Here is a 26775-nt window from a genome sequence, read left to right as displayed (position 1 = left end):
GGTGGATAGGACGCATAAGCGTCGAAAAAGTTTTCCTACGGGAAAGGGTCTGTATAATGTACCGGGGATTCCCAGCCTGACGACGGGGAATATTCTAAGCATGTGAATACATGAAAGATCCAATGCTGGAGAAGGGAAGTACTGGCAAGAAGTTAAGAAAGTATAATGAAACTGTTGAAATATGCACTGCTTGTTTCGCTTGTATTATTTGGTTGTGTTTATAAATTAAATAAAAACATTTTTAAAAAAGTATCAATTGAATGACTGCACCAATGATGCTGAAATAAAGAACACTCAAGATTAAGTGATCCCTTGTTCAGGTAAGAGAGATAACCAGGTGCAACTTGACCAGTTCTCTAACTGATCTAAAGACCAACAAAGGGTCAGGTCAGCAAGTAAGATCCTGTTTAAAACACCCAATATTGTTTTAAGGTATTGGCCCGCAGTACTATGTGGTTCTTTGTCTGCTATCAATACGACAAATATTACTAATCGTCTTTCTGTAGGTTGTATCTTCTAAGAATCACATGCCATGAATAGTCCGCCGTCAAGTGGTTGGCTCAGAGTATTATCTTTTCTTGCCAGCTTCCTCGGATTTTTTTTCAGCCATCGGTTGGCAGCAACTTTGTGATTACATTCCATTCTTGAAAAAGACTGCACATTCTCTTAATTACACAATGCCACTCCTTTTGAAGGATCCAGGAGACAAATGGGAAAATGACCCACCTATACTGAGAGCACATTAAGAGCTATTGTATTCATGTAACCCAAAACAATTACTGCAATTGACTGCAAATCCGGCTAAGGTCATTTATAAATTGATTTAAACATTTTCTTTTAACATTCATTTAAAAAACATGCTAGATAAGCACTCTCATCCACCCTTAGTACAGTAGATATGATTGGTTGTCTGCAGCTGCTTTCTCTTATGATTCCAGACAGGATGTTTCCTCAGCTACACTCAACCAGTAACATGTAAAGAGCACCCAAGGAATTAGGCACGGTTAAAATAACAGGGACAGGCCAGTGTTTCCTGCAATTCTGATTGTGTACCCCTCCCTCAACCATACCTTCAGCTCAATCTTCTACCCCTCCCAATTAACGATACCTTCCCGCCTCAAGTGCATCATCTCCATATTTAGAAGAGTCACTCTCTCAGTATTATTGAGTATGATCACCTTACCTGAGTGCAACTTTCAGAGACTTTGCTCCATGATACTTGGAATTGATGGCCAGGGCGTTCTCTAAGAAGCGCAGGGATAATTCATACTCCATGACTCCATGAAGAACTAAGCCAATGTTGTTCTAAGAAAAAGTAACATACAAGGTCAAAGTCAAGATTTGGATGTCACTGAGCATTTCTCTGCTTAGCCCTTTTCAATGAAAAGGCATCTTTTTACTTCAAGTATGTAAAGACACAGACAATCAGTCATGCATTACTGGTTGAATACTTCATCAAGTCAAAAACTAAGAATAATCCCTTACCAACCTCAGCATTTACACTCCTGAACTTCAAGTTTTCAATAAATGATGAGTAAACTCTTTTTCCAATTCCTTTTTTTAACCACAGACCCGATATGAACAAGCAGCCTTTGTGTGAGCGAGCCAGTGAGGGGTAAGAAGGGCAGAAAGCAAGAGAGCAAGGACATGTTTCAAGCCCCCAATTACCTTTTAATACCTCCACCAATTATCACAAAAAGCCCCCAACCTCTAATGTGGCTAATGCTAGTTAGTGTATCTTTCAGCCAATTGGACTTTCATGCTACTACCAGCAATTGTGTTTTTGTTGTCACTCCTTCAGCCCAGCGAGTGTTCATAACAGATGCACATTTGTCCACTGCCATACATTTCCACGCATGTGAAATTACCATACCAAAATCCCTGTTATTTTTTTTATATTTTTTTTGGTCTTGGCACCCCACACAATGCATCCCCAGGAAAACTCCGTTATTAAATTTGGATTATAGAATATATTTATTATCAATGTTACTTCAAATTGTCTATCATCAAAGATGAATTGCAAGCCAGAACAATTACCACTAATGAACAGCCTATTTTCAGATGGAAATCTAGTCACCATAACTCTGTCATGAATGTACCATGGAAGAGATGTATTGGTGCTTCGCATGAGATGTCACTGGGTTATCCTTTGGTGCTTAAAGGGGTTGAGGCGTTGTGTTGTGGTGGGAGAGTTGTCCTTAAAATAAAATATAGCGTGCCTTTGGAGAGGTGAAATATAATCAAGCTGATCCTAATAAATAATCCAGTTGAGCTAGGAGACTTTGGAGGAGTTTCTTTACTTGAATTAGTCATTTCAAAATGTTCAATTTGGTGTGTGTAAATTTCTGTTCTTTGAATTTAGTGTACATTTTTCTAGGATATTAACTTTTGTAATAAGATCAACTATGTCGGTCCGCCCACGCTGTCGATAATTAGAAGAAGATCAACTATGTTTCACTGACAAGGGAAGAGTAGTATACTCAGGGGACCAGAATAAGCAAGGACGCTTCCAACCCAGTAGAGCAATATAGCAAGAAACCAAAATTATACAAACAACTGCCTACCGCACACCTGCAATACCGAAGACTCACTGCGGCAGACCAAGAACACTGAAACTGTCAATTACAATATCAAGCGGTGACCACAGAGCACTGGCAAATCCATATTAAAGAAAGGGGCCGGGCTTAACAAGAATCTTGGAATCTTGCATCTGTGTGACCTAGGAGCAGGGGGAAAAGCCAGATAGAGATTGGCCCATGGGAGCAGATGAGCCCTTCAAACAAAGGAAAGAGGGAAGGAAGGCTAAACCCCAGGAAGAACCATGCAAAAGGTAAAGTATTTAAAATGTACTCACCGTAGTGACTGACTTACTCCTAGTACATAGAATCCCGTTATGGGCGTCCCTCCCTAGGGACTGGACCAGAAACTTTTTTCCCACAAAAAAGTGCATTTCCCCTTTAAATTTGAGACGCCCAGGGACATGGGCGTGAGTACGCTATGCTGACCCCGGCCTCTGGTGCCTCACCTCAGTCCCACTTTGACACATCGACTGGCTGAATTTGTCTGAATAGAGGGAAGGAAGGTGTGTCATATGGGTCAATTGGCCAGCAATTGCTCTACTGCCTTGCAGAAGGAGAGGAGTCTCTCTTGCGTGGGGAACACCTGCGGTGCAGTAAAGTCTCAGGTCACTCCAAGGAACACCAAATCTTAGCCGGAATTCAGCTGCGACATCCGCGTGTTGAGGGAAAAGCCCAGCTGGTGCAGAACGTCTGTCTGCCAGCAGTTGGCAGGAGTGCACCACCCCACCAGGAGAGCTGGCCCTGACTAGCCAGTCGCCCAGATAAGGGTATAAATGATGGCCCTCCAGGCGGTGGAGACCCGCCACCACATTCATCAGTTTCGTGAACACACAAGGGGCCGAAATTAGGCCAAATGGCAGCACCTTATACTGCAAGTGGTACGACATAATAGTGAACCGCAGAAACAGCTGATGCGGCAGGCAAATGGGTGCATGAAGGTACGCATCCTTGAGGTCTAGGGAACACATCCAGTCCCCTGCGCACAGAGATTACGCTATGTGCGCAGGGGTAATCATCTTGCAACATTCGAGCTGTAAAGACAAGTTGAGGAATGACCGGTCCGGGACTACCCTCAGGCCAGCCTGGTTGTTTCTTGGGTACCACAAAAAACCTGGAGAAGCCAGAGCCCTGTCTGACTGAGGAACCGGTTGCACCACCTGCATCTCCAGACGAGAAAGGATCTCCCGTAAAAGGGCCGGCACCCTATCTGATGTAGAGGAAAAGAGGATGGTAGAGGAAGAGGAAGACTGAAATCCTGTGAGGACTATAAAAAGAATCTAAGGACTCTCAAAATAAAGCTTCCAGTTATCCTGGAAGAGAGGAAACCAGACTCCTGCTGAGGAACTGTGTTCCCCGACCATGACAAAACTGCTTTTTGCCATCTGAGGCGAAAGCAGAGGCGGCGGAATGGAAAAAAACATGCAAAGTCCTCTGCTGCTTCCTCCTGTTTTTGCTGGGGCCCGGTCAGGCCTCCGCGTACCGATGTCCCGAAACCCCTTAAAGCTGGTGAAAGTGCAGTGTTTGAAATAGGACCTGCCCTGAGACTGAGGGAAGAACTTCAGTCCTGGCTTAGTCAGGATGGCCAAGGACTTGGCAGTTTGTGTGGAGGTCGTCGTCTTTGTGAACTTGTCCTCGGGGGACGAATGAAAGAGGACCACACCCTTGAAGGAAAGATCTAAGATCAGCTCTTGTACGTCAGATGAAAACTTAGTGGCATGCATCCACGCTTGTCTTCATCTCGATCCCCAGGCCGAGCCCTCTGCTGGCTCTGTCGATGTGGGGGACCGAAGACTCCAGGAGGTCCTGCGCAACAGCTTGAGCATCTGCCTGAAATAGCGCAGCATCGTTTGCCAAAAGACTCAAGGAGCTTGTCCTTTCTGGACAGACAGCTGTAGGAGAGCCCCGAGGAGGAAGACAACGGTTTAGAATAAGGCGAGGGCGCGGCCACTACTCAAGAGTGAGGCTGAGGGTGGGAGGCCAGGAAGACCGGCTACCCCCATCCGTCAGCCTGACCCAGCTGTCCAACTTCTTGTTCATCTGGGAGTTGGCCCTGGGCTTCTCCCAGAACTTTCTTGCCACCTGTAGGACATCTTTCTGTAGCAGAATGCCAGAACGGCTTGTTGTGCGTTTGCCCAAAACCTCTGCTAGCACTCAACTCCTGGGGGGCTTCCTCAGGCAGGGGGATCCCCAAGAACTCTACAAGGCCCTGAAGGCAGTCATGAAAGGCCTTAACAAATGCTGAGGGTTCCTATTCCTGTGCGTCATTGTCATCACCCCCCCCACAACAACCTCCCTCTTTTTTTACAGACATAGGAGTCCGGGCACTGGGACACAGGTGCCTTTGGGGTACCCACTTGGTCCAGAACCGAAGACAGGTCCAACAGTTATTTAGTGGGAGGCTTTGGTGGTACAGGAGGCGGCAGAGGGGTCTGTATAACTGTCAAGGCCTAGACCGGGGAGGGACAGGCAGTGGCATCGCTGGAGGAAGAGGCAGAGGGCCCAGAAGAGGAGGCCGGGGAGGCACAACCTGCGGGATCACCGCCTTCACTATGTACTTGAGGAGCCCCATCATCTGTGGGGAACGCATGAGGAGGAGGAAGCGCTCAAAGAAGCGGTCCTCGCAAGCTGCCGGGTCCCTAGGGGGCTAGCCCTCCACAGCGCTGAGTCTCCACTCCAGATCGAAGCACTGAGGTGCGTTAGGCATGTAGCCGTAAGGCTGGAATGGGTAGATGTACCCCTGAGACCTGCCACCAGTACCATATAGTGCACCGCCACTTCCAGAGGGAAGGGGACTGGGACCTTCTTGCAAGGCCCATTCAATAGGCGAGAGCAGGAACGAGCCCTGCGTCGAATCCAAGATAGCCACCAGCAAAGCATGCTGCGTCACATGCTTATCCGCCATCTTGAGGCCTTGCGCCACGCCCTGGGTGGGAGTGCACGAAGGCCCCGAGCCACGTGCTGGCTCAGACATGGAAGGACACGCGTTGTGGGCCCTGAACCCGAAACAGAAGCGTTAACATCAGAGATCACTCCGTTAGGTGCCGAGCCATCAGCTGGCCGGTAGTCAAATTGCCCTGACCCACGACCTCGGAGCGAACTCCGGTAGGCTGTGTGCCCTCAGCACCTGCGCCAGTAGTCGTGCTGGAGGACTGACTCATGGAGGTAGAACTCGACAATCCTTTGCCCCTTGGGGTCGATGAGGACGACAAATCTGATCGCCCCTCCGAGGACAGCCCCGTAGGGCACCCTGTCCCCTTGGCTTGGGAGCCAGTAGCATTAGCGGCCTTAGGCCTGCCAGAACCTGAATCCAAGGAACCGTTGCCCGAAGGAACCCCTGGGAAGGAGTCTCCGTGCTGAGGGGCCGTACTAAGCAAAAGGGCCTACATTGTCTTGACAGGAGGTCCTGTAGACAAAGTCTTTAATGTGAGCTGGAGTAGTGTGGAAGATCTCCCTCCAACGCGACAACCGATTCTTCAATGCCCAGTGACCAAGAGCGCAGCAAGCTGCGAACGCATCCCAGCAGTGGTCGGGCCCCAGGCACCCAAGGGAGAGTGAATGGGGGTTGGAGGCCTGAACGAGCAGTTACAAGACGCACATCTCTTGAATCCTCCTGCACCAGACATGCGTTGGGGGAGGCGAGGCACCGAAGGGAGGTGAAGAATATTGAAAAACAAAACAGGGAGCAGGCAGTATGTGAAAACAAAGTCTCTGCGCCTAGCTGTGAGGTCCGACACCGTCCGCGCAGAAAAAGGGACTGAGGTGAGGCGCCGGAGGGTCATTCTCTGCCCCTGCGCGCTATACTAAATTTGAAGGGGAAACGTTTTTGCTGCCAAAAATTCCAGTACCGTCCCCATGTTGGGGGAAGCCCACAAAGATGGAGGAAAGGGGACAGGACGTATGAGTAAAACCCTTTTGTGGCCTTGCGCTGCTGTTAGTGTCTGTGCAGGCTGGGGGACCTTTCCAGCTGTCTAGCCCTTCGGTCCTGTAAGCCTATGAACCCTCTGAAGGATCTGGCCCTTTGTTCTGCCCTGGATTGTGTCTGCCCAAACATCTTGACGGTAGACTTTGCAAACATGGCTAAAGACTTGGCCATCTGAGAGCTTGCCTTTTTCTTGGTAAGCACTTTAGTGGACGCCCCTTCAAATGGCAGGTCTAGGCTGCGATCATGCACATCCGCGTTAAATTTTGTGGAATGCATCCACGCTGTACTGTTAATCTCAATCTGAGTTACTGCAAATAAATAAAGAACACCAGTCATGACTCAAACATAACACAAGTTTATTTCGCTTCAAGTGGTCTCCAGAGCCCACAATCACAAAAACAGATGAAATACACATGGCAAAACATGGGTAAGAGTGGGGGAAAAGCTCACACTCTTACCAAGTGAAAAAAAATAACTCCAGAAATCCAGCAAAGCTGCTGAGGGACTCACTAGGTAAGGGAAATTAGCCATTGAATGAGAATTCTCCCTAACAGTAGACTGCTGGCTTGGCTGTGTAGGAGCGAGGTCCCAAGATAGGTGATTCGAGAAATACATAGAAGTGATGGCTCAGTAGAGGACACCCAGGAAGGGGTGAATGACTGCTTCAATAGATACTATCAAGACTTATACTTAGACAGGATCGCAGATGAGGATATTGAGATATGGGAAACACTGGAAGAGATAGATCTGCCTCAGTTTACGAGAAAAGAGAGAGAGAGAGAGATATTAGATGCACCACTCACAATGGAAGAACTGGAAAATGTAATCAGGACACTACCCACTAATAAGGCCCCAGGAGCGGACGGTCTCCATAGTGAGTTTTATAAAAATGTATATGGCTGACCTGCTCCCTCCGATGCTGGCTATGCTAAACCAAGCGTTTGATAAAGGCAGGCTACCATAGACGCCCAGAGAAGCGATTATTATCCCACTCCTCAAACCGGACAAATCAAGTACCGATTGTGGATCCTATAGAACGCTATTGATGTTAAATGAAGATAGCAAAATACTTACTGCTGTGATGGCTAACAGATTAAAACCATTGATAAATACCCTAATACATCATGACCAGATGGGAAATGTCCCCCGGAGTTGCATCTCCGATAACCTCAGGAGGCTGCACCATATTATAGACCAGACCGAAGGGAGCTCCCAAGAAATAGCTATAGTATCACTGGATGCAGTTAAAGCTTTTGACTCGGTCAAATGGCCGTGGTTGATGGTGGTTTTGGAAAAACACGGGATGGGACCAGCATATTTGAAGTGGGTAGCATTGTTATATAGTGAACTGGTGGCTCGTGTCCGGACAGGAGCGGTCATTTTGGAAAGGTGGACCCTAAGCAGAGGTACCAGGCAGGGATGTGTCTGGTCCCCGATGCTATCTTAGCATTAGAACCACTGGCAATATACCTTAGGTACCACTATAATGAAATAGGAATTAGCATGACAGGGGGCCATCACTTGATATCGTTATATGCTGATGACATGTTACTATATCCAAAATATCCTGAAGAAAACCTGCAGTATATTCTGGAAGTATTAGAGCGATATGCAATAATATCAGGTATAGTCTATCGTGTTCCCCCTAGGCAGATATGTAGGAGTAATGAAACACAAGCTACCAGTGTTACAGATTAGATGGGCAACAGACACCTTTAGATACCTAGGGGTGGATATATATCACAAAGTAGAGGATGAACACAAAAAAAACACAGAAAGGGCAGTAAAGGGGATCGAACGCAGTATAGATTTTTGGGCACGGCTGCCTCGGACCATGATGGGAAGAATGGCACTGCTAAATATGATAGTGTTACCCGGGTTACTGCACAACTTCATGAATGTCCCATATAGGATACCAAAATGTTTTTTACTAGAGTGCATACCATATGTAGGGGGTTCATTTGGCACAACTCTAGGAACAGGATAGCCCTGTGGAAATTGCAGAACCCGCATGATCAAGCAGGGATCAGATTGTCCAATTTTGAGGCATACTACCTGGCGGGCCAGCTTCAATATGTAGCAAGATGGCTATCCGAAGACACCACAGTCCAGATTGCTGAGAGCAGAATGTGCACCTTATTTTTTGAATGAGTGGATATAGGTGGCCGACCCTTCGAAGCAAAGGAGAGCGGCGTTGTTGGTCCTAGGAAGGAAGATCTGGCACAGGGCCTGTAAGATGATGGGGAGACTGCTGCCGTGCTCCCCACAAATCCCCCTAGTGACACTGAAAGGTGTCGACGAACAACTAAGGAGAACTATTAGGGAACACTGGGAACCAGTGGGGGTGACAACCACAGGGGATGTATGGCAGGAAGGGGAAAGGATTGAGTTTGATGCATTTAGAGAGGAAACGGGTTTACAAAGTGGGCAATATATATCATGTGCTAGGCTTATGGTAAATTGGTGAGGAAGACATGGTCAGAGATAGAGCTGTCTCGGCAGCCAGATGCCGCCATAGAAACGTTTCAGGGAGTGTCAGAGGGTGGCCATGAGATCTCCCGGATATATGAAATAATGATGTCCAAGGTTGGGAAAGAAGTGGCCCAGTTAAGACAAGACTGGGAAGAGGAAGGTGGAGAGACGATGAGTGATGGATTGTGGGCAAGGATGCAGAGATACCATAAGAAAGTATCGAGGAATGTAAGGTTGCAACAGATACAACTGAATATCACCCAGAGGGCATACATGACCCCCAAGAAAATTGCCAAGTTCGCAAATGCTGTCCAAAAAGCGGTGAGGAGGAAGCCGGGATGGTGCATATGTTCAGGGCATGCCCCAAAATAGCAAGGTATTGGGCAGAAGTGGCGAACTTGCTGGCAGACAAGGGGATTAGATTGATAGTAGACTCTCTGTGGGCGTGTATGGTGGGGGGATTCCCAAGACCACGCAAACTTAAACACGTGAGTAGACTTAAAGATCTGGCTTATATATTAGCAAAGCACAGGATAGCTATGGGATGGAAGGCAGGCATGAGACCTAGTGCGGAGGCCTGGTGGCGGGATTTACTGAAATGGGCAGACGTAGAAACAGTAGTATGTAAAGAAGAGGTGTACAGAGTAAGCGATGAAGAAGCCGAGACGCTGACAGCCTGGCTACAGCTGGTAGCATTGTTAACGGTCTCAGGACTACAAGAGCCTGGAGCCAATGGCACCCCAAATAGCGAGGGAGATGTGACAGTCATAGACCAGTAGGAGGAAGTTGTGATTGCGGGACTCGTGAGGGGCAGGGAGGGAGGCGGAAAGTTGATAATTGTTTTGGTTTTTTATGCACCATGTTGGGGTGCATTGTGTTTTTGTTGTGGAAATCAATAAAAAGATATTAAAAAAAATTAAAAACACAAAAAAGCTATGCCAGTATCCCCAACCAAGCGCCTGCTTAGCAGCAGTCTGGAGGAGCCGCCCACGGTAGAAAGACAGAATGCTGGTCGGGTGGGCAAAGTCCTTTCCCCCCATCCTCATTTTTGTACAGATTAAATTGTTATCCTTGCAAGACAAGACTCTTGGCCTTAATTTCCTAGAGGGATGAACTTTAATCTGGTGTGAGCGTGTTTAGGGGTAACCATATTTAAGGGGTAATGTGTAAGTATGGGCTACCTTTCAGTGGTGACCCCCACGTGACCTCAGTCATCTTTACGTACTTTGCAAAGCTCAGGCCTAGTCACCAGAAAGTAGACACGCCCATCTACAGGGATTGGTCCCCCGAATCAAAAACCCCATGTATATTGAGCGACTTTAGTAGGAGCCATTTTAAAAGAAATTATCTCTGCTCACTGAAGCAGGGCGTGGCTCCAGAAAGACAGGCCAGCTTTGCAATGGAGGAAACTCGAGTGAACAACGCCCACATGAGCATGCTCTTGCAAGTGATAACAACATGGGAACATGTATGTATGATATGGTGATGTGAATGACACTAAAGTGATGTGAATGATATACGAGGTCAATGGAATAGGACTTTTTGGGGATGTATTATGGAATAGGACTTTTGGTAATGTATTATGGAATAGGACTTTATGGGTGATGTATTATGGAATAGGACTTTATGGGTGATAAGGAATAGATCGGATAGGATTTCAGGTGATGTGTTAAGGAGTAGATTGGATAGGAGGTGGGTTATGTATTGAAATTGTCGCGTATTTCTGTTTTTCTACTTTTTATAATGGAAAAAGGGAACTCCAGGTTATAAGGACTGGCAGGTAAGGGATCCTCAGTCGTAACAGGTTGAGAAGGTAGTAGCACACATTATTATTTTATGATGATAAAAGCAATGGGATCCTCAGCATATTAAAAAAATGCTAGGACGGTGGTATTACAAAGGCTATAAGGAAAGACAGTAGTGGCTCGGTATAAGGAATGGGCCTCGATTTTACTCAATTCTTTTTTATATTTTCTCTTGCTCTCTTTTGTGGTAAGGAAGGAAGGTGGATGTGGGGGGGGGGGGGGGGGGGGGGGGGGGTGTGTGTGTGTGTGTGTGTGTGTGTGTGTGTGTGTGTGTGTGTGTGTGTGTGTGTGTGTGTGTGTGTGTGTGTGTGTGTGTGTGTGTGTGTGTGTGTGTGTGTGTGTGTGTGTGTGTGTGTAACGTGGAAAGGGGAAAAAGTGTGTTGATCTGTATCTTTAAGTAAAAAGCTGAAGCATGCAATAGGGTCTAAGTGAAGTATTAGGGACGTGTGCAATACTATGGGGGAAGAGACCCCAATAAAACACATGCATAGGGTTCTGCCACTGTATTGTGACAGAATAAATAAACAATGGATAGTAGAAAAAAAGGAAGGGGGGATGTCCTGCTCCTGGCCACAGCAGGGCTCTCATAACAGAAACATGCTAGAAAAAATGTCAATTTTTTAGCAGCAAAATATAAAGGGAACAAATCCGAAAAAAGAAAAGAGATTCTAGATCTCTGGCAAGTATTTCAGGATATTGAAGACCAGGAAGGTGAAAAAAAGATCCAATGTAAGGGGATATAACCTGTAACGCCTAAACCTGCAGTAGGGTATACAAACCCAGTCTATGAGCATCCAGTGGTAGAGAGAGTGTCTACATGATTATCAGAATTAGCAACTAGGCGGGGGGGACTCAAGAGCTTTTGCACCTCTATATAACCCATCCACAAGTGCTGATATGCCCCTAGCATTAGTGCACCCAGAGGGTCCACAAGTAGACAGACAATGAGTTAAGAGCATTGCGGGAAAGGTTAGTCAGGTTACAAGAACCTGAAGAAGTATCAACAGAAGTGATTGGAAGTGAGGAATTTTTTTGTTTAGGTTTAACCCTGGGGCAATAAGAAATGTTTGTGTTGAAAAAGATAATGGGCAGAGGGTATGGACGGTCCTGGGAAGAGAAGTAGTACAAGCAAGGGAAAATGGAGGGGAAGATCAAGGTGGTAGAAATAGTGAAGAGGCAGGGCAAGGAAGAGATCAAGGAGAGGAGGCGGTGAGGAACCTGTCCCTGCCACAAGAGGCAGTGAGGAGGGACAGACCAAGAAATAGGACCATATTTAATGATGGTAGTACAAGGTAAGTAGAAAAAAGGGGTAGAAGACAAAATAGATATGCAGATGCCTCTTATGCATAAAGCAGTAGTGATAACGCAGTATGTGCCACGGCTTCAAATGGACAACAATAACTTGATTAAAGCTCTTCCCCAGTTTATAGCCGGAGCGAGTAAATGGATCCATGAATTTGAAAAACAGCAGGGGTAGCCTTAGCACTAGGAGATTTTAAGAGTCTACTGGTCACCATAGCTGGGGACCAGGCTGGGGACCTATGGGCAAGGGTGGGGTACTCTGGGTAAGTCTTTCAGATAAAGAACATGATGGAGCAGCCTTTAGTGAGGTAAGGGTATGGGATGCCCAACTAAGGATGTACCCAGATATCCCGGACATCCTTTCTTTAATGAAGTGCACAATGGGTGATGAGGACCGCGTTAGGTTTATATTTAAGTTACAGGAAATGTGGAGAGTTGAGATAGTACACTTTTTCTATTTCATTGTAAAGAGGGGATTACCAAAAGCGGTCCAGAAGGCACTAGATAAAATTGTGGGAATTGAAGCCGAAGGATGGGCAGAGATACAAAGTATAATAGTCAACCATTGAAAGAGAATCAAGGAGCGGAACAGGGAGACAGCCCAGTAGCAGAAAATGGATGAGGCAAAACTAGTGGAAAAGAAACTAAATAAGGTTGTCGTCCAAGCACCAGTGATGGCACCGGCTCAGGGGGAAAAGGACAGGATAGACTCAACAAATCGGGAATACCACAATTGCGGCACTATGGGGTGAAGGAAAGGAACAATGGGGTGGGGGGGGCAGTGGCAGTATGAAGGAGCACCAAGGGGAAAAAGAGGATTTCGAGGAGCAAGAGCAGGAGGCTTTGGGGGGATAGGGCCCCATGGAGGAGGATTAGGAACATCACAGTGCTGTTATTGCAGGAAAAGGGGGCATTTCACAAGGGAATGCAAGAACAGGCCTGGGATGGAATTTAATTATGGGCCATCACCTCCAGGGCAGGGATTCCAAAGGCCTCAAGGAATGGGACAACAGCAATTTGGGTGAGGGGATAAAAATCAGTTCGCTTATGGGACTGACAGGCAAGGGGTGGACAACAATTACAGCAGGGTGAGGGAACACAGTTTAACAGGACGGCTGGGGGAACAGGTGCCCCATTCCAAGGAGTTGCAATGACGGTGGCGGCCCTTTGCCATTCCCCGGGACAAATAGATATTCTGCTTAGGATAGCCCACAGAGAACACTCGCATGTCCAATCCTATTGATAACCGCACACCATGAAGAGGAGCCCTTGGTGGAGGAGGAAATAGGAAACATGCAATTTACATTTATGGTTAATTCAGGTGCAACCAAATCATGCATTTTGGAGGGGAACTTTCCATTATCAGGTAAAACTCTTTACACGCAGGGATTCTCTGGGGCCATTTCTACGCTTCCATACACTGAGGAGTGGGATATAAAAGTGGGAGGGGAGTTAGTAGGAGCCCCCTTGTTATATTCAGGTAGTTCCCCTGTGAACTTGTTGGGTAGGGATCTGCTCAGTAAACTAAATATAACTATATCCTTCACAGATCAAGGGGTAGTGTGTTCCACTCCAGGGATGTGTGTAGCTCGATCAATAATAGTAATCAATGCAATGGCAAGGGAGTCAGTAGTCCATGGTGCTCCTGTGGTCCCAGACATATATTTATTTTATTTATGGTATTAAAGGTATTAGTAAAAGCAGTGCCTCCAATTGCGACAAAGTGTTGGCGAGTGCCCACAGATTTTATTATCCAAATCTATGGTGCCACCCGAGATGGTGGCAGGGACAATATTGTCATTAGATTTATAAGGACAAATAATTTCAGACAAAAGAGTAGTCCTGATTGGAACAGACCAGGATGGGTGCGAGTGGCGCACAGTCCCATGCGAGGACCCAACAGTACAAATGAAGAAAATTACTGATGAGGAGTTATTTGAGGACAGTGAGCAAAATGGGGAGATTATTTGTGGAATCTGCATCCCCTGTGATATCACAGTGCAGTATAGGAAGGAACATTGCCCCCTGATGGCAGTGGTGACGCAGATGTTTTTATTTTTTTAGGAGGACATGCGATATGTGCCAGCACAATTATGGACTGTTAATCCACATGTCGGGTTACTGAGAGATGTGACCCCAGTACAGATTACATTGAAGTCAGGTGCCTAGCACAATCATCCAGTATGTGGATGATCGGTTGGTATGTAGTGAAAATGAACATCAGTGCAGGAGGAATTCTGTTGCATTATTACAATTGCTGGCTCACAAAGGGTACAAGGCAGATAAAAAGTAGCTACAATACGGCCATGTTAGGGAGAATTCTCATGTATGGCCAATTTCCCTCACCTAGTGAGTCCCTCAGCGGCTTTGCTGGATTTCTGGGGTTTCTTTTTTCCACCTGATAAGAGTGTGAGCCTTTTTTCCCCACTCTTACATGTGTTTTGCCATGTGTATTTCTACTGTTTGTGTGATCTTGGACTCTGGAGCTACACCACTCCACGAGCCCCACTTTTGTGTGTTTTACACAGCACCTTCCGTACAGTAACACAGGGATGTCTTTGAGACTTCCCTCTGACTCCATTTTTCTGGTGCTGACTACTGTCCCCCAGAAACAGGTAAAGTTGCCATTTACTTTATGTAGTCATTTAAAACTACAGACCCAATACACCCCATCTTACATGGAGTATTGGAAAGGGTTAGTTCCCATCCCTTTTTGTCTGTGCCTCTCTGAGCTTTATTTTGCTCTCTTAACACTAAGACTTGGCTGGTGGCAGTGGTATCTACCCTAACTTTTCTACCGCGATTATACTATATAAACGTGGTACTGTTTTAGGCTATTATATTAGCCTCAAACTTAAACCCGCTTGACCAAATACTTTTATTTCGACTCTGGTTGGGTTTTATCGCCATTTCTTTCTTTCTTGTGTTTTACTTTGCATGGCAAACCAGGTTTGCCTCCTTTGTTCGCCGACCTTAGGCAGGCTTCTGTCCAGAAGCCCTCCTTTGGCGTTTGGGTATCTAGGTAGGCTGAATGTGAGGGAGGGGTGAAGTCATCCCCTGCACAGGGTCTCCTTGGAGACCCAAGTCGCACTTTGTCTTGATTGGCTGAGGTGGTTGTCCGGACCGGACAACCCCCATGCTGAGTGATTACAGCCAGGCTGTGTGAACGGGGGATTTTGGCATAAAAGGCAGGACTCCTGAGCTGGAAGTCAGAGTCGCCACTGGAACTGCAAAGAACCGAAGAGAAGCGGAGAAGAAGACGGCTGCTGCAACTCCCTTGTCCCGGTAAAGCCCTGCTGCAGTCCTGAGCTATCTATCCTTCAACGACAAGAGAAGATCCAGTCCGTAGTGGTGGGATCAACCAGCTCAACTTCCACAGGCAGAGGATCCTCTTCTTGGTCGAAATCGCTGCACACAGCTGTAGTGGTCCGGAAAGCCACCTGAAGAGCCTCTCCTGTTTTTAAGGAGCGCACCTTTTATTTGTTGTCGCTGCTGCCGGCCTCATCCCTGTGTGTTGCAGACCCCCTCATCGTCGTCCTCCTTCCGTCGGGACACCCAATACCGGGAGCACCACCGCGAACAATAATTGCAAAACTGTTGAACTTTGGCGACAGAGATGCCATCCTCCAGATGGCCCGAGCTGCAGGACCAATTATCTACAATGGCCACCAAGTTGTTTTTTTCCCCCCCGATTACACTAGGGAGGTCCAAAAGGCCAGACAGTCTTTCGACTCGGTCAAAAGAAAGCTACACTCACTATCGATAAAATACGCACTCTTCTTCCCAGCACTCCTGAAGGTACACCACAATGGCATCACACATCTGTTCTACTCACCAAAAGAAGCCTGGAACTCACTAGAGACAAATCCTGAAGGAACCGGGACAGCAACGCTCCCCAAGGGGGACCCGGTCTCAAAAAACCAGGGCGGATTATTCACTACTGCAACTCGACACGCCGGACCAAAACCCACCTAGACCCCCACGGGAAGGCGAGAAGGGCGCAGAGAAAAGATGAAGGCGCACGGCAGAGATACAGACAATGAAACACGGCTTACGACTCGGGAGGACAAAGACTCCATGGCTGCCGAGGAAAGACAGTAAGTCTCACAAACAGACGAAGCGAATACTTTGCAACACCAACAATTTCCGAAGAAGTTTTATAGTTTCAGTCCAATGTTTGGGCGACAGGTGCTTCCAGTTGGGGGGGGGGGAGGGGGAGTACAGGAAGGGGGGAGTTCTACGAGTGTTGGCAACCAGAACTATAGAGCAAGATGGCAAGATATACAGACCTCCTTCCGACACAGGAAACAAACACTTCACCTGTTGGGTCCGAGACCCCCACAACACTCAGCTCCCAGTCATACAGCTACAGGGCAACCATCAGACACCCCCCTGTGAGAAATACAATCAACTACTCCAGGCCTATAACGCATACCCAAGGGCAACGATAAACCCAGATACAGCAAACACTACACAAAGACAGAGAACTCGCACTCGCAACACACGGACCAAGAGACTACCAGGACAAGGAATCCTATTAAATGCCTCAAAACGAGACCCACGCATCCAGGACAAGCACCGATAAACTGTCCCTATTGACCTGGAACGTCAACGGCCTTGGTTCCTCCATAAAACGTTGGCTGGTGCTCCAATACCTTAATCGACACTCACCAGATATAGCCATCCTCACGGAAACCCACTCGATTGGAACCGGCAACGGCTTCTTCAGAAGGTCTAACTACCCACATACATACCAAGCAGGGTTCACGAAAGGAGCCAGGGGTACGATGATACTCATCCACAAACTGGTGCCCCTACAGGTCAAGAAAGTGCGGACCGGCCCCCGTGGCCGATTTGTAGTGCTACTCGCTGACATCTGGGGAGAACGGTGGGGCCTAATTGCAGCATACGCTCCCCCCACGCTCACGAAAGAACTCGGCGAACTACAGAACATACTCTTAGAAGAAGGGCCCTGTGGGCCCTCGGGGGGCCTTCAACAAAGTGATGGAAGTCGCAACCGATAGATCTCACAGAAGAGCCGGTAACCGACACGCCCCGACCGCTCTATACACTTTTTCCGAGACACTGGGAATGTCCGACACTTGGCGATCACTACCTGATACTGATGCCGGATTCTCGTTCTTCTCCAGTGCACACTAAACATTCTCGAGAATTGACTACACCTTCATCCCCCACAACATGTCCCACAGACTCATATCTGCTGAGTTTCTGGCAAGAGGTATTTCGGACCACTCCCTGCTCCTTATAACCATGAAGACTGCTCGCCATCGCCCGGACATCAACTGGCGCCTGAACACGTACCACCTGAGGCTTCCTGAAATTGCTGAAGAACTGGAAAAAAAGACCACAGAATACTTTGAAATAAATGAAGGCTCAGTAGAATGTCCAATCTCCATATGGGAAGCGTATAAAACAGTCCTTCGTGGAGAAGTCATCTCGGCGGTGTCAGCCCATCGCAAACGACGCACCCAAAAGATCGTGGACGCCGAAAAATTAATATCTGAATGTGAGGAAAAATTCCTCGTGCAAGGGACCCAAACCACAAAGGAGGCCCTGATAACGGCCCAAGAAGCTCTTAGCAACCTGGCCCTGGATAATGCACAAACAGCCCACCAACTTGTTCAAAGGCAAATCTACGAGAAAGGGGACAAAGCAAATAAAACATTAGCCTGGCTGGAAAGACGCGAACAAACAATCCGATCGCCTGAGGGGGAACTATTACCTGCAGACTCCGACATAGCGGAAGCATTCGCCACCTTTTATGAAAAACTCTACACCCCGCCCATAGGGAACCCCACATCCATTCCCTCATAATTTCTTGACCAGATCAACATCCCAAGACTCTCAGCACAACAAGCAGACCTCCTAGATGCTGATATCACTGAAAATGAAGTGCAAGAGGTGCAGGCACAGCTCCAAACCGGGAAGACCCCGGGCCCCAATGGTTTCCCAGTGGAGACCTGGAAATACCTCGGCACAGCAAACCTGGACACATGCACGGCATGTTTCTTCGAAGTAAAGAACAAGGCGCACTCCCCCTGAACCTCAGAAGAGCGTGCATAGTGGTCATACCCAAAGCCGGGAAGCCTCCGGAAGACTGCCTCTTACCGCCCCATCTCACTGATCAATGGGGAGGCCAAAGTCCTCGCCAAGGTACTGGCAAATAGACTACTCAAGGTAATCGAGTCCCCAGTTCAACCGGATCAATGCAGATTTATGCCCAACAAGTCCACCCGCATGAACCTACATAGATTCCAACTTGCCCTTGACAGGGCCCCGGAGATACCATGCCCGCTGGCCCTCCTGGCGGTTGATTTTGAGAAAGCATTCGACTCAGTCGGGTGGGAGGCTTTGTGGGACATTATGGCCCGGATGAACTTTGGGCGAGACTTTATCTCCTGGGTTAGACTCCTATACGCATCCCCAGAGGCAACTGTAAGGGTAAATGGCAGGACTTCTAGACTGTTTTCACTGGGGCGAGGGACCAGATAGGGCTGCCCCTTTTCTCCCCTCTTATTCTTGCCAGCTATTGAGCCACTAGCAATTAAACTTCGATCGGATAAAAACTGGTCCGGATTCACCTGCCCAGGAGGAGGAGATCGGCTCTCGCTCTATGCAGACGATATCCTCATATACCTTAGCAACCCTCTCACCTCATGCCCGACAGTGTCCCACACCCTCAAGGAATACCAACATTTTGCCGGCCTGAAGGTGAACGAGCAAAAAACCATTCACTTCCCGATCCAGGGTGGCGACACAGCGATTCCTGAGACTTGCCCCTACCACATTGCCATTCGAGAATTCACATACCTAGGCATATGCATCAGCCCGACCCTAGACGGATACCTCCAGCTTAACCTGCAACCTGTACTAGACAGGTTTACCAAAGATGTCTCCCACTGGCAAACACTCCCCCTATCACTAATGGGCAAGGCAGCCCTGTTTAAAATGATGACACTCCCCAGACTCCTATATGTTCTACAAAATGTTCCACTTCCCATCCCCCACAAAACCTTTGCAGGCATAGACAGGGGCCTACGTACACAGCTCTGTTGCGGGAAACAGCCCAGATTCGCTCTTACCACACTCCAACGCTCTGTATGGGAGGGAGGCATCGGATTACCTTGTATACGCACGTACTATTTAGCAACACAGACGGGGGGTGGTAAATGAATGGCTACATGCCAACACCACACTACCACATATCCGCATTGAAACTGAAGCTATGCGCCCGTAACACCCCTACAAGCCCTATACGCCACCAGTAACCGAACCTCGAAAATGCCAAGAATGTCACTCCATATCCCGCCATACCTGGAGGGAAGCGCATAGACATATTGGCTGGGGAGCAAAACCAACACTTGCCCAACCCACTACTACAACATACAACTACAACATACACCTCCCAGAAATACAGAGAATGGGCTGTTTCGAAAACTGGGAAAAGCGAGGGATAACCACACTTGCACACGTGATCCAAGAGGGACACATGCTAGAATTCAACACCCTTCACGACAGATTTGGTCTGACACCGATAGACCGATTCCGACACACACAACTGGCTCATGCCATAGACAACCAGTTCCCAGACATATACACCATACTCCCCTCCTTCCCTCTAGAGACCAACACGCTTCTGCAACGTATTCCGTCCAAAGTCACATCAACACTATGCCAAGCCCTTAACTCTTTCGGAACTAAAGAACTCATTAAGCTGAAGGAGAGGTGGGAAAGGGATCTAGGCGACCGAGAACCGGAAGGACGCACTGATGTTCCCTCGAGAGATAGGTAACAAAGCCAAAACTCAGGATACTCCACCACTCCTATTACCCTCGAACGACCATTGCCAGATGGGGGGAGGCCGGAGATGTGACATGTCTCCGATGCAAACGAGAGACGGGTAACTTTTTTCACATGATATGGGACTGTGAGGTGCTACAAACCTTTTGGGAGGAATGCATCAATACACCGTCCAACATACTAGGAGCACCAATTCCAAAGGACCCCAAAATGATACTCTTGGGAATCTGGGGGGAAGTCGACCTCACGAAACATGAAAAATCGTTCCTAGCGGTGGCAATGGGCACAGGGAAACGATTGACCGCTGCAACCTGGGGCTCGGCAGACTCTATATGCTTGAACCGCTGGCTCATTGAACTAAGCAGGTGCACATCCATGGAACGTCGCATCTACAATGCGCGGGGCTGCACCCGAAAATTCGAGAAGATATGGGGCAAATGGCTAGATGAATACTGAGAGATACCCCTCCCCCCAAATCACCCCCTTCCTCCTTCCTCTCCTCACTAGGGGACATGTCACTTTGCCAGAACTATCACCCGTTTTTCTGACTTTCAGGGGTATGCAAGACACCCCTAAGACTTTGCTTGCCATCGTTGTCAATACTGCCATTTTCTTTTCTTTTTTTTTTTAAACTTTGTTTATTAAGGGAACGGTTCACAGCAAGACAATTCTCATAAGCAGTGCAGCACAGCATGTGCATAATTTCGACAATGACATACATCTGTGGCAATGAGGCAGGCATCGTCACCTAGAGTGACGGAGTAGGTGTTACATCAGCATCAGACATCAAATCACATAGGTACAGACGTAGCAGCGACCATATATCTTTGGGACGACAGGGCGTTGGGACTGAGAAGACAAAATGTTCCTCATCATCATTCACCATACATAAGTCTTTCAGGAAGTTGGATCGGGTAGGCCCTGCAGCGGACTTCCAACATTTAAGGATGCAGCGTTTGGCAATAACACACGAGATATTAAAAAACCTCCCTGTGGTTTCCTTCACCTTTCCAATGTCACCAAACAGGTATTTCAGGGGGGACAGAGCGGCTGGGATCGCCTTTATCTCCTCAAGGAGCTCAGCCACTTCTCACCAAAAATCAGCAATAACAGGGCACGACCAGTACATATGATACGCTCCAGCATCGGGGGCGCCACATTTCGAACATGTACCTGTGCAACCCTCCACAAATTTAGCTAGCCTAGCCGGGGAGTAATGTAACTGATTCAGGATTTTAAATTGGATCAGTCGGAGTCCTGAGTTCATGGAGACCGATTTGGTGAGTTGACAATATCGGGCCCATCTCACGTCATCAATGTGGGTTCCCACATCCCGCTCCCAGGTTTCTCCGATAGTGTTTCGTGAGGGGGAGTGTGTTTGCACCAAGGTGTATAGCGACGAGATTCCCTGATCATGACCATCCGTTGTCACCATAGCTCTGATGCATTCATGTGTCTGGGGTTCTGCCGGGAAGAAAGGCCATTTAGCAGCAAAAGCTGTTCTCATACGATAATATTGAAGCCGCTTAAGCTGACCGCCCCCCCCCCCTCCACACTGCATCTATGAAGTCTGTGAGTTCACAAAACATGCCATCGGGGAACATATCTCGCATCCTAAAGAGTTTATTCGGGTCCCAGGTTCGCTGAAGGGCCTTGTCAAAAGTCGGGGAAATACTGGAGAAGTTCCACAGGGGTATATCTGGGTCATAGGGGATCTCTAGGCCAATCCTCCTGTAAACCCTGGACCAAGCTCGTGTGGTGATGTATACCGGGTCGAAAGGGCAGTTGTTACCATAAGTAGGGTTCAAAAGGACCGATCGTATATCATTAGGGCAGACTGCGTGCTTTTCAAGAAGAATGTGTGGGGCTGTGTCTTCGGGGTCAAACCAATGCTTCACAAATTTTGCCTGTGCTGCTATACAATACAATTCAAAATCAGGGGCCGCAATACCGCCCTGCGAGTATGGCTCCACCATCTTGTCCCAACCCAACGTAGCAGTTTGCCCGTTCTAGATAAAGGAAGACGCCAATGATTTAAGTTTCGCAAAAAAGGCTTTACCGGGCCAAATCGGGATGTTGTTGAACAGATATAAGAGTTTGGGTAGAACTACCATTTTAAGTAGGGTCACTTGGCCGTATAAGGACAGAGGGAGATTAGCCCATAGTTGGAGCTTGGTCGTAAGGGTGAGAAGTAATTCGCCATGATTATGCGAGTACAGCAGCTGTCTATTTCTGGCCACCATGATTCCCAGGTATCTTACCTGCGTGGGGGCAGGCTTAAACCCTGTAATGTGAGATAGGTCACCTGTATTAGGGGCCAATGGGAATATTTCAGATTTGGGGACATTGATTTTATATCCTAAATATTCTGAGAATTCGTGATATCAGACATAATGTGTTGCACATTCTCATGTGGGTCCCGGACATATAACAGCGTATCATCCGCGTACAGTGATATAATTTGGGGAGGGCCAGTCATCCTGAGACCTCTGTGCGAGTGGTGTTGACGGATATATTCCACCATCAGTTCAATAGTGAGTGGAAAGAGAATGGGCGAGAAAGGACAGCCCTGTCTGGTCCCTCTGTGTAGATGGAAAGAAGGGGACAGGGTGTTATTAGTTAGGACCTTGGCGGATGGTTGGGTATACAGCAGCCGGACGCATTTAATAAAATAAGGCCCAAGTCCAAACCTCTCGAGTACCAGGAAAATATATGTCCAGGAGACGGAATCAAAGGCCTTTTCGGCATCTAGGTCCACTACAGCCGCTTTTGCCTCCGGATCTATTTGCGCCAGCACATTAAATAGTTGTCTCAGGTTTAAAGCTGTAGATCTAGTTGGTATAAAGCCAGCTTGGTCAGGGTGGACCAGGATTGGCATGTACGGCAGGAGTCTGGTGGTCAGAACCTTGGCAAAGATTTTCACATCAGTGTTGATTAGGGAGAGTGGCCTGTAGGAGGCCATATCCTGTGCTGGTCTGCGTGGCTTCAGAAGGACCGTAATAACTGCTTCACGCATTGAGTTTGGAAGGACACCACAAGTCATGGCCTCCTCCCACACTTTCAGTAAGAGTGGGGCCAGTTCACCCTGAAATTCTTTGTACAGTTCGGCGGTCAGGCCGTCTGAGCCAGGGGCGCGGCCACCGGATAGAGATTTAATGGCCTCAGTGAGGTCTTCAATAGTAACGGGTTGATCCAAAATGTTTCGTGTCATTTGGGTAAGTGTTGGGAGATTGAGGGAGTCCAGATATCTGAACGTGCCTTCCCTGGTTTTGACATCATGATCAGAGTACAGAGCAGAGTAGAAATCAGCAAAAGTAGAATTAATGTCACTTTCCTTATTGACCGTGACCCCGGCCGGGTTCTGGGTGCTAGCAATTGGGTGGAGGTGCCTGTCTGTTCTAAGCATGTTGGCCAGAAATCTCCCCGCGCTATTACTCTCCCCGTACCTGGGGGCCTTAGCCGGGGCAGCCATGTATAAGACTTCCCCACTGGCTAGCTCCTTGAATTCCTTAAGGGAAGCGTGCATTTTAGATAGGGTTTCCTTTTTCAATGTGGCGATATAATCCGTCTGTAATGCATCTCTTGTGGCTTCAGCCACACCCAGTTCCCCTCTCACCGCTTTCAGCATACTTGTAGACTTACCCAGTATAGTACCCTGGATCCAAACCTTGAATGCCTCCCATAGGTGCTCACCGAACCCTCGTTCAACTCCAGAAATTCCTCAATTTCAAAATGTAGTGCCTCACAGATATTGGGGTCCCCAAGGATCGCAGAGGGAATTCTCCACCTTTTAGCCAGAGGTGGGGAGTCATAAAGGCTGATGTCTAGTGTTATCAGCGAGTGGTCTGAGAGCGTGCGGGGGTGCACAGTCAGAGATCGCCCCAGAGAGGGATGAACTAATGAACCAATAATCTATATGGGAGTGGGAGTCATCAACAGATGAGTAGAAAGTGAATTTCCTCTCATGTGGATGTAACATGTGCCATGCGTCAATTATATTGGTTTGTTCCATCATCTGTCTAACAGTAAGAGCCGCTTTAGACGGGGCCCTGGGGGAGGTAGATGAACGATCCAGGGAGTGATCAAGAATCATATTGATATCCCCACCCCATATTATTTGCGTCTCTTCCGATGTGGACAGCATATCAAGGATTGCGCAGTAAAATAGCAGGTCATCTATGTTAGGACCGTATCTGTTAGTCAGCAGTATTTGCCGTCCCGCCACCTCCCCTCATACCAACACGTATCTACCCAGAGGGTCTATCTTACTAGAAAGATACCTAAAGCATAGCTTGGGGTGTATAAAAGTCAGGACTCACCTGGATTGTGTTGAATACTCTGTGGTACCTATGAGGACCCCATCGTGGGAGAAATTTGGTATTGATACTCCCCAGCACATGCGTTTCCTGTATCAGCAGGATGTGGGGGTCATGGCGTGTAATGTATATGGCAATTTTCCTTGCCTTGACTGGGTTGTTGAGACCCCGAATGTTCCAGGAGAGTAGTCTAATGTTCAACCCACCCTTAGCCTGCGCCATAGTTGCCTATCGAAGGAAGCGTTTGCCAAGTATGGCGCCATTGTCTCAAGTGATGGAAGAATCCCGCTGGAAAGTAGTCCCCTGATTTTAACTTTGTAACATCCCCAACCATGCCTGGCAGAACACCAGGAAAAACTTTTAACTGTTTCCCCCGCCAACCCCCACCCGCATCATCAACCCCAACCCGATGATGTATCCCATCAACCATAACTTGGGAAGTCTCCTGGGGGTGTGAGCTGTACTCACGTGACCGACCACCATGGGGCGGGGGGGGGGCTCACTGCCCTATGACAACATATGGTGGACAGGGCCTCCTTGCCGTCAACGGGTTATTGAACTTGTGGCAAGGCAGTGCGGAGTAAGTTTCATCAGCCAGCATGGACCTCCGGTTCCGCAGGTTTCGGTTAGTCTCCCGGCTCCCCGGGGGAAGGGGGATTGAAGCCTCGACATACATCATGGCCTCCGTAGGATTCTCAAAAAAGTGTGCACGGCCTCCGTGTTGGATGCGCATTTTAGCCGGGAAGACAAGTGCATATGGGATCTGGCGTATCCTCAGCTGTCTCTTGACCGGTTCGTAGGACCTCCTCAACGTTTGCACATTAGTTGAAAAATCTGGATATATGTGTATCCTGTTGTCTTCATAATGTAGGGAGCCTTTTTCTCTGGAAAGCCTCAGGATAGCGTCTCTGTCTCTATAATTCAGGAGTCGGGCAACGATCGTGCGGGGCGGTGCTCCAGGCTTGGGGGTGGGGGGCCAGGGTACGATGGGCGCGCTCCACAAGAAAATGATCGGAGAAAGCATCGGAGCCCAAGAGGGATTTCAGGAGGTTTTCTACCTGGCGTCCCATGGAGCCTTTTCCGAAGGATTTGGCTACTCCGACCAGGCGGATGTTGTTTCTCCTGGAACGAGATTCCAAGTCGTCGCACTTGTTCAGGGTTTTCTGCAGGTCACCCTTTAACTGGGCGATCTCGCGGCTGTGTTGTGCTATCGAGTCCTCGTTCACTCCAATTCTGTTCTCCGCCTCCATAGTGCGTGCACTTTCCTTGTCAACCCTTGCCTTCAGAGAGCTGATCGTGGCCCCTATATCGTCCAGTTTGCTGTTAACCACCAGGAATCCACTCTGGACCATCGATAATAGTTTGTCCACTCTCTCATCCATTGGAGACTCCGGTTAGCCGCCAGAGGGCTCAGCGGGAGTCTCGACAGACCCATGTGGCTGGGAGCTTGCAAAGGAGTCCATCGGACCAGTTTTCTTGGGGCCCATACTTTTCTTTTCGCTGCGGCCCATATATGAAATCTGTTGGGTTGCGTCCACACACGTTCTGGTGTCTAGTGGTAGTCGGTGGTCAGCGATCGCCGGCACTTAGGCGTGTGATTCAATCATTGGTGTAGTTTGTGGGCAGCATGCGCTGCATACGGGGCGGCGAGGGCAACACTGCTTGTGTGGCGGGTATATCCAGAGGAAATGCGCAAGAGCGTCCCGGGAGGAGCCACGACAAGGGCACCGACCTTATGATGTTATCAGCAGACCCCGACGAGCGTACGCAGCTGGCACGCCGCCGTTGGCAAGGTCCGACTCGGTGGTCAGTCAAGGATCAATCCGCGGGGCAGCAACGGCTCAGGGAGCGGGTCGGCAAAAAAGTAATGGTCCGTCCGGGCCGGGCATGCGGTGTACACCCAGGAGGAGGACCGGGGGCCAGCAGGATATATTCACCGGCAACTCCGAAGTGTATCAGGAAGGCACCCGGCAGCAAAAAGGTGCGTAGTGCGGCTCCTCCCCTCTCCGCCCCGCAGACAAGCCGATGCCTCCGGCTGTCGCGTGATTCCTCTGGAGCCGTGGTCCGGGTATGCCGCCGCCGCGCTCACGATCTATGTTTCCAGTCCGATATATCAGGATTGAGCCGGCGTTTCTGCAGGGAAATCAGTGGAACAATGCCGCAGGTCTTCCACTACCGATCACAGATGTTTATTGGCGTGTAGGTGGCCCCGAACAGGATTAATTTTATAGTAGGATATGTTACGGGCTGGAGCTCTCCCTTCAGGCGGCCATCTTCGTCGTGCGCAACAGCGCCCACAGCCTTTTTCTTTTCCGATAAATGCCTATGTTTATGATGTTTTGTTGTTTAAACTCAAATAAACAGTTAAAAAAAAAAAGAAAACACAGGCTGCCTGTGGAAGTACGAGAAGATCTGGGAAATCTGGGGTTGAGAGAGCAGGGCAACTGAGGTGGAAGGGACATGCATGGAGGAGGTAGGGGGAGGGAGAGGCGGGCCCGGGGGGAGAGGAAAAAGTGAAGATAAATGGGAAAGGGAGAGGGTGGGAGAAAGAAAGCGGG

At 48.4% G+C, this 26775-nt stretch overlaps 1 protein-coding gene across 4 annotated transcripts in view; it reads right to left on the bottom strand.

Moving 5' to 3' along the window:
- The window catches only part of CLUH (clustered mitochondria homolog), a 2231193-nt gene that overhangs the window by 272497 nt on the left and 1931921 nt on the right, over nucleotides 1-26775 (bottom strand). For all 4 annotated transcript variants that reach the window (XM_069615061.1, XM_069615063.1, XM_069615062.1 and 1 more), the window contains exon 22: nucleotides 1184-1305. In XM_069615061.1, coding sequence (XP_069471162.1) covers nucleotides 1184-1305 — 122 coding nt within the window. The remainder of the gene's footprint in view (nucleotides 1-1183; nucleotides 1306-26775) is intronic.

Source organism: Ambystoma mexicanum, chromosome 9, assembly GCF_040938575.1.
Source record: "Ambystoma mexicanum isolate Mex_15411 chromosome 9, UKY_AmexF1_1, whole genome shotgun sequence".
NCBI classification, from domain to species: Eukaryota; Metazoa; Chordata; class Amphibia; order Caudata; family Ambystomatidae; genus Ambystoma; species Ambystoma mexicanum.
This window is presented reverse-complemented; position numbering and strand designations above follow the sequence as displayed.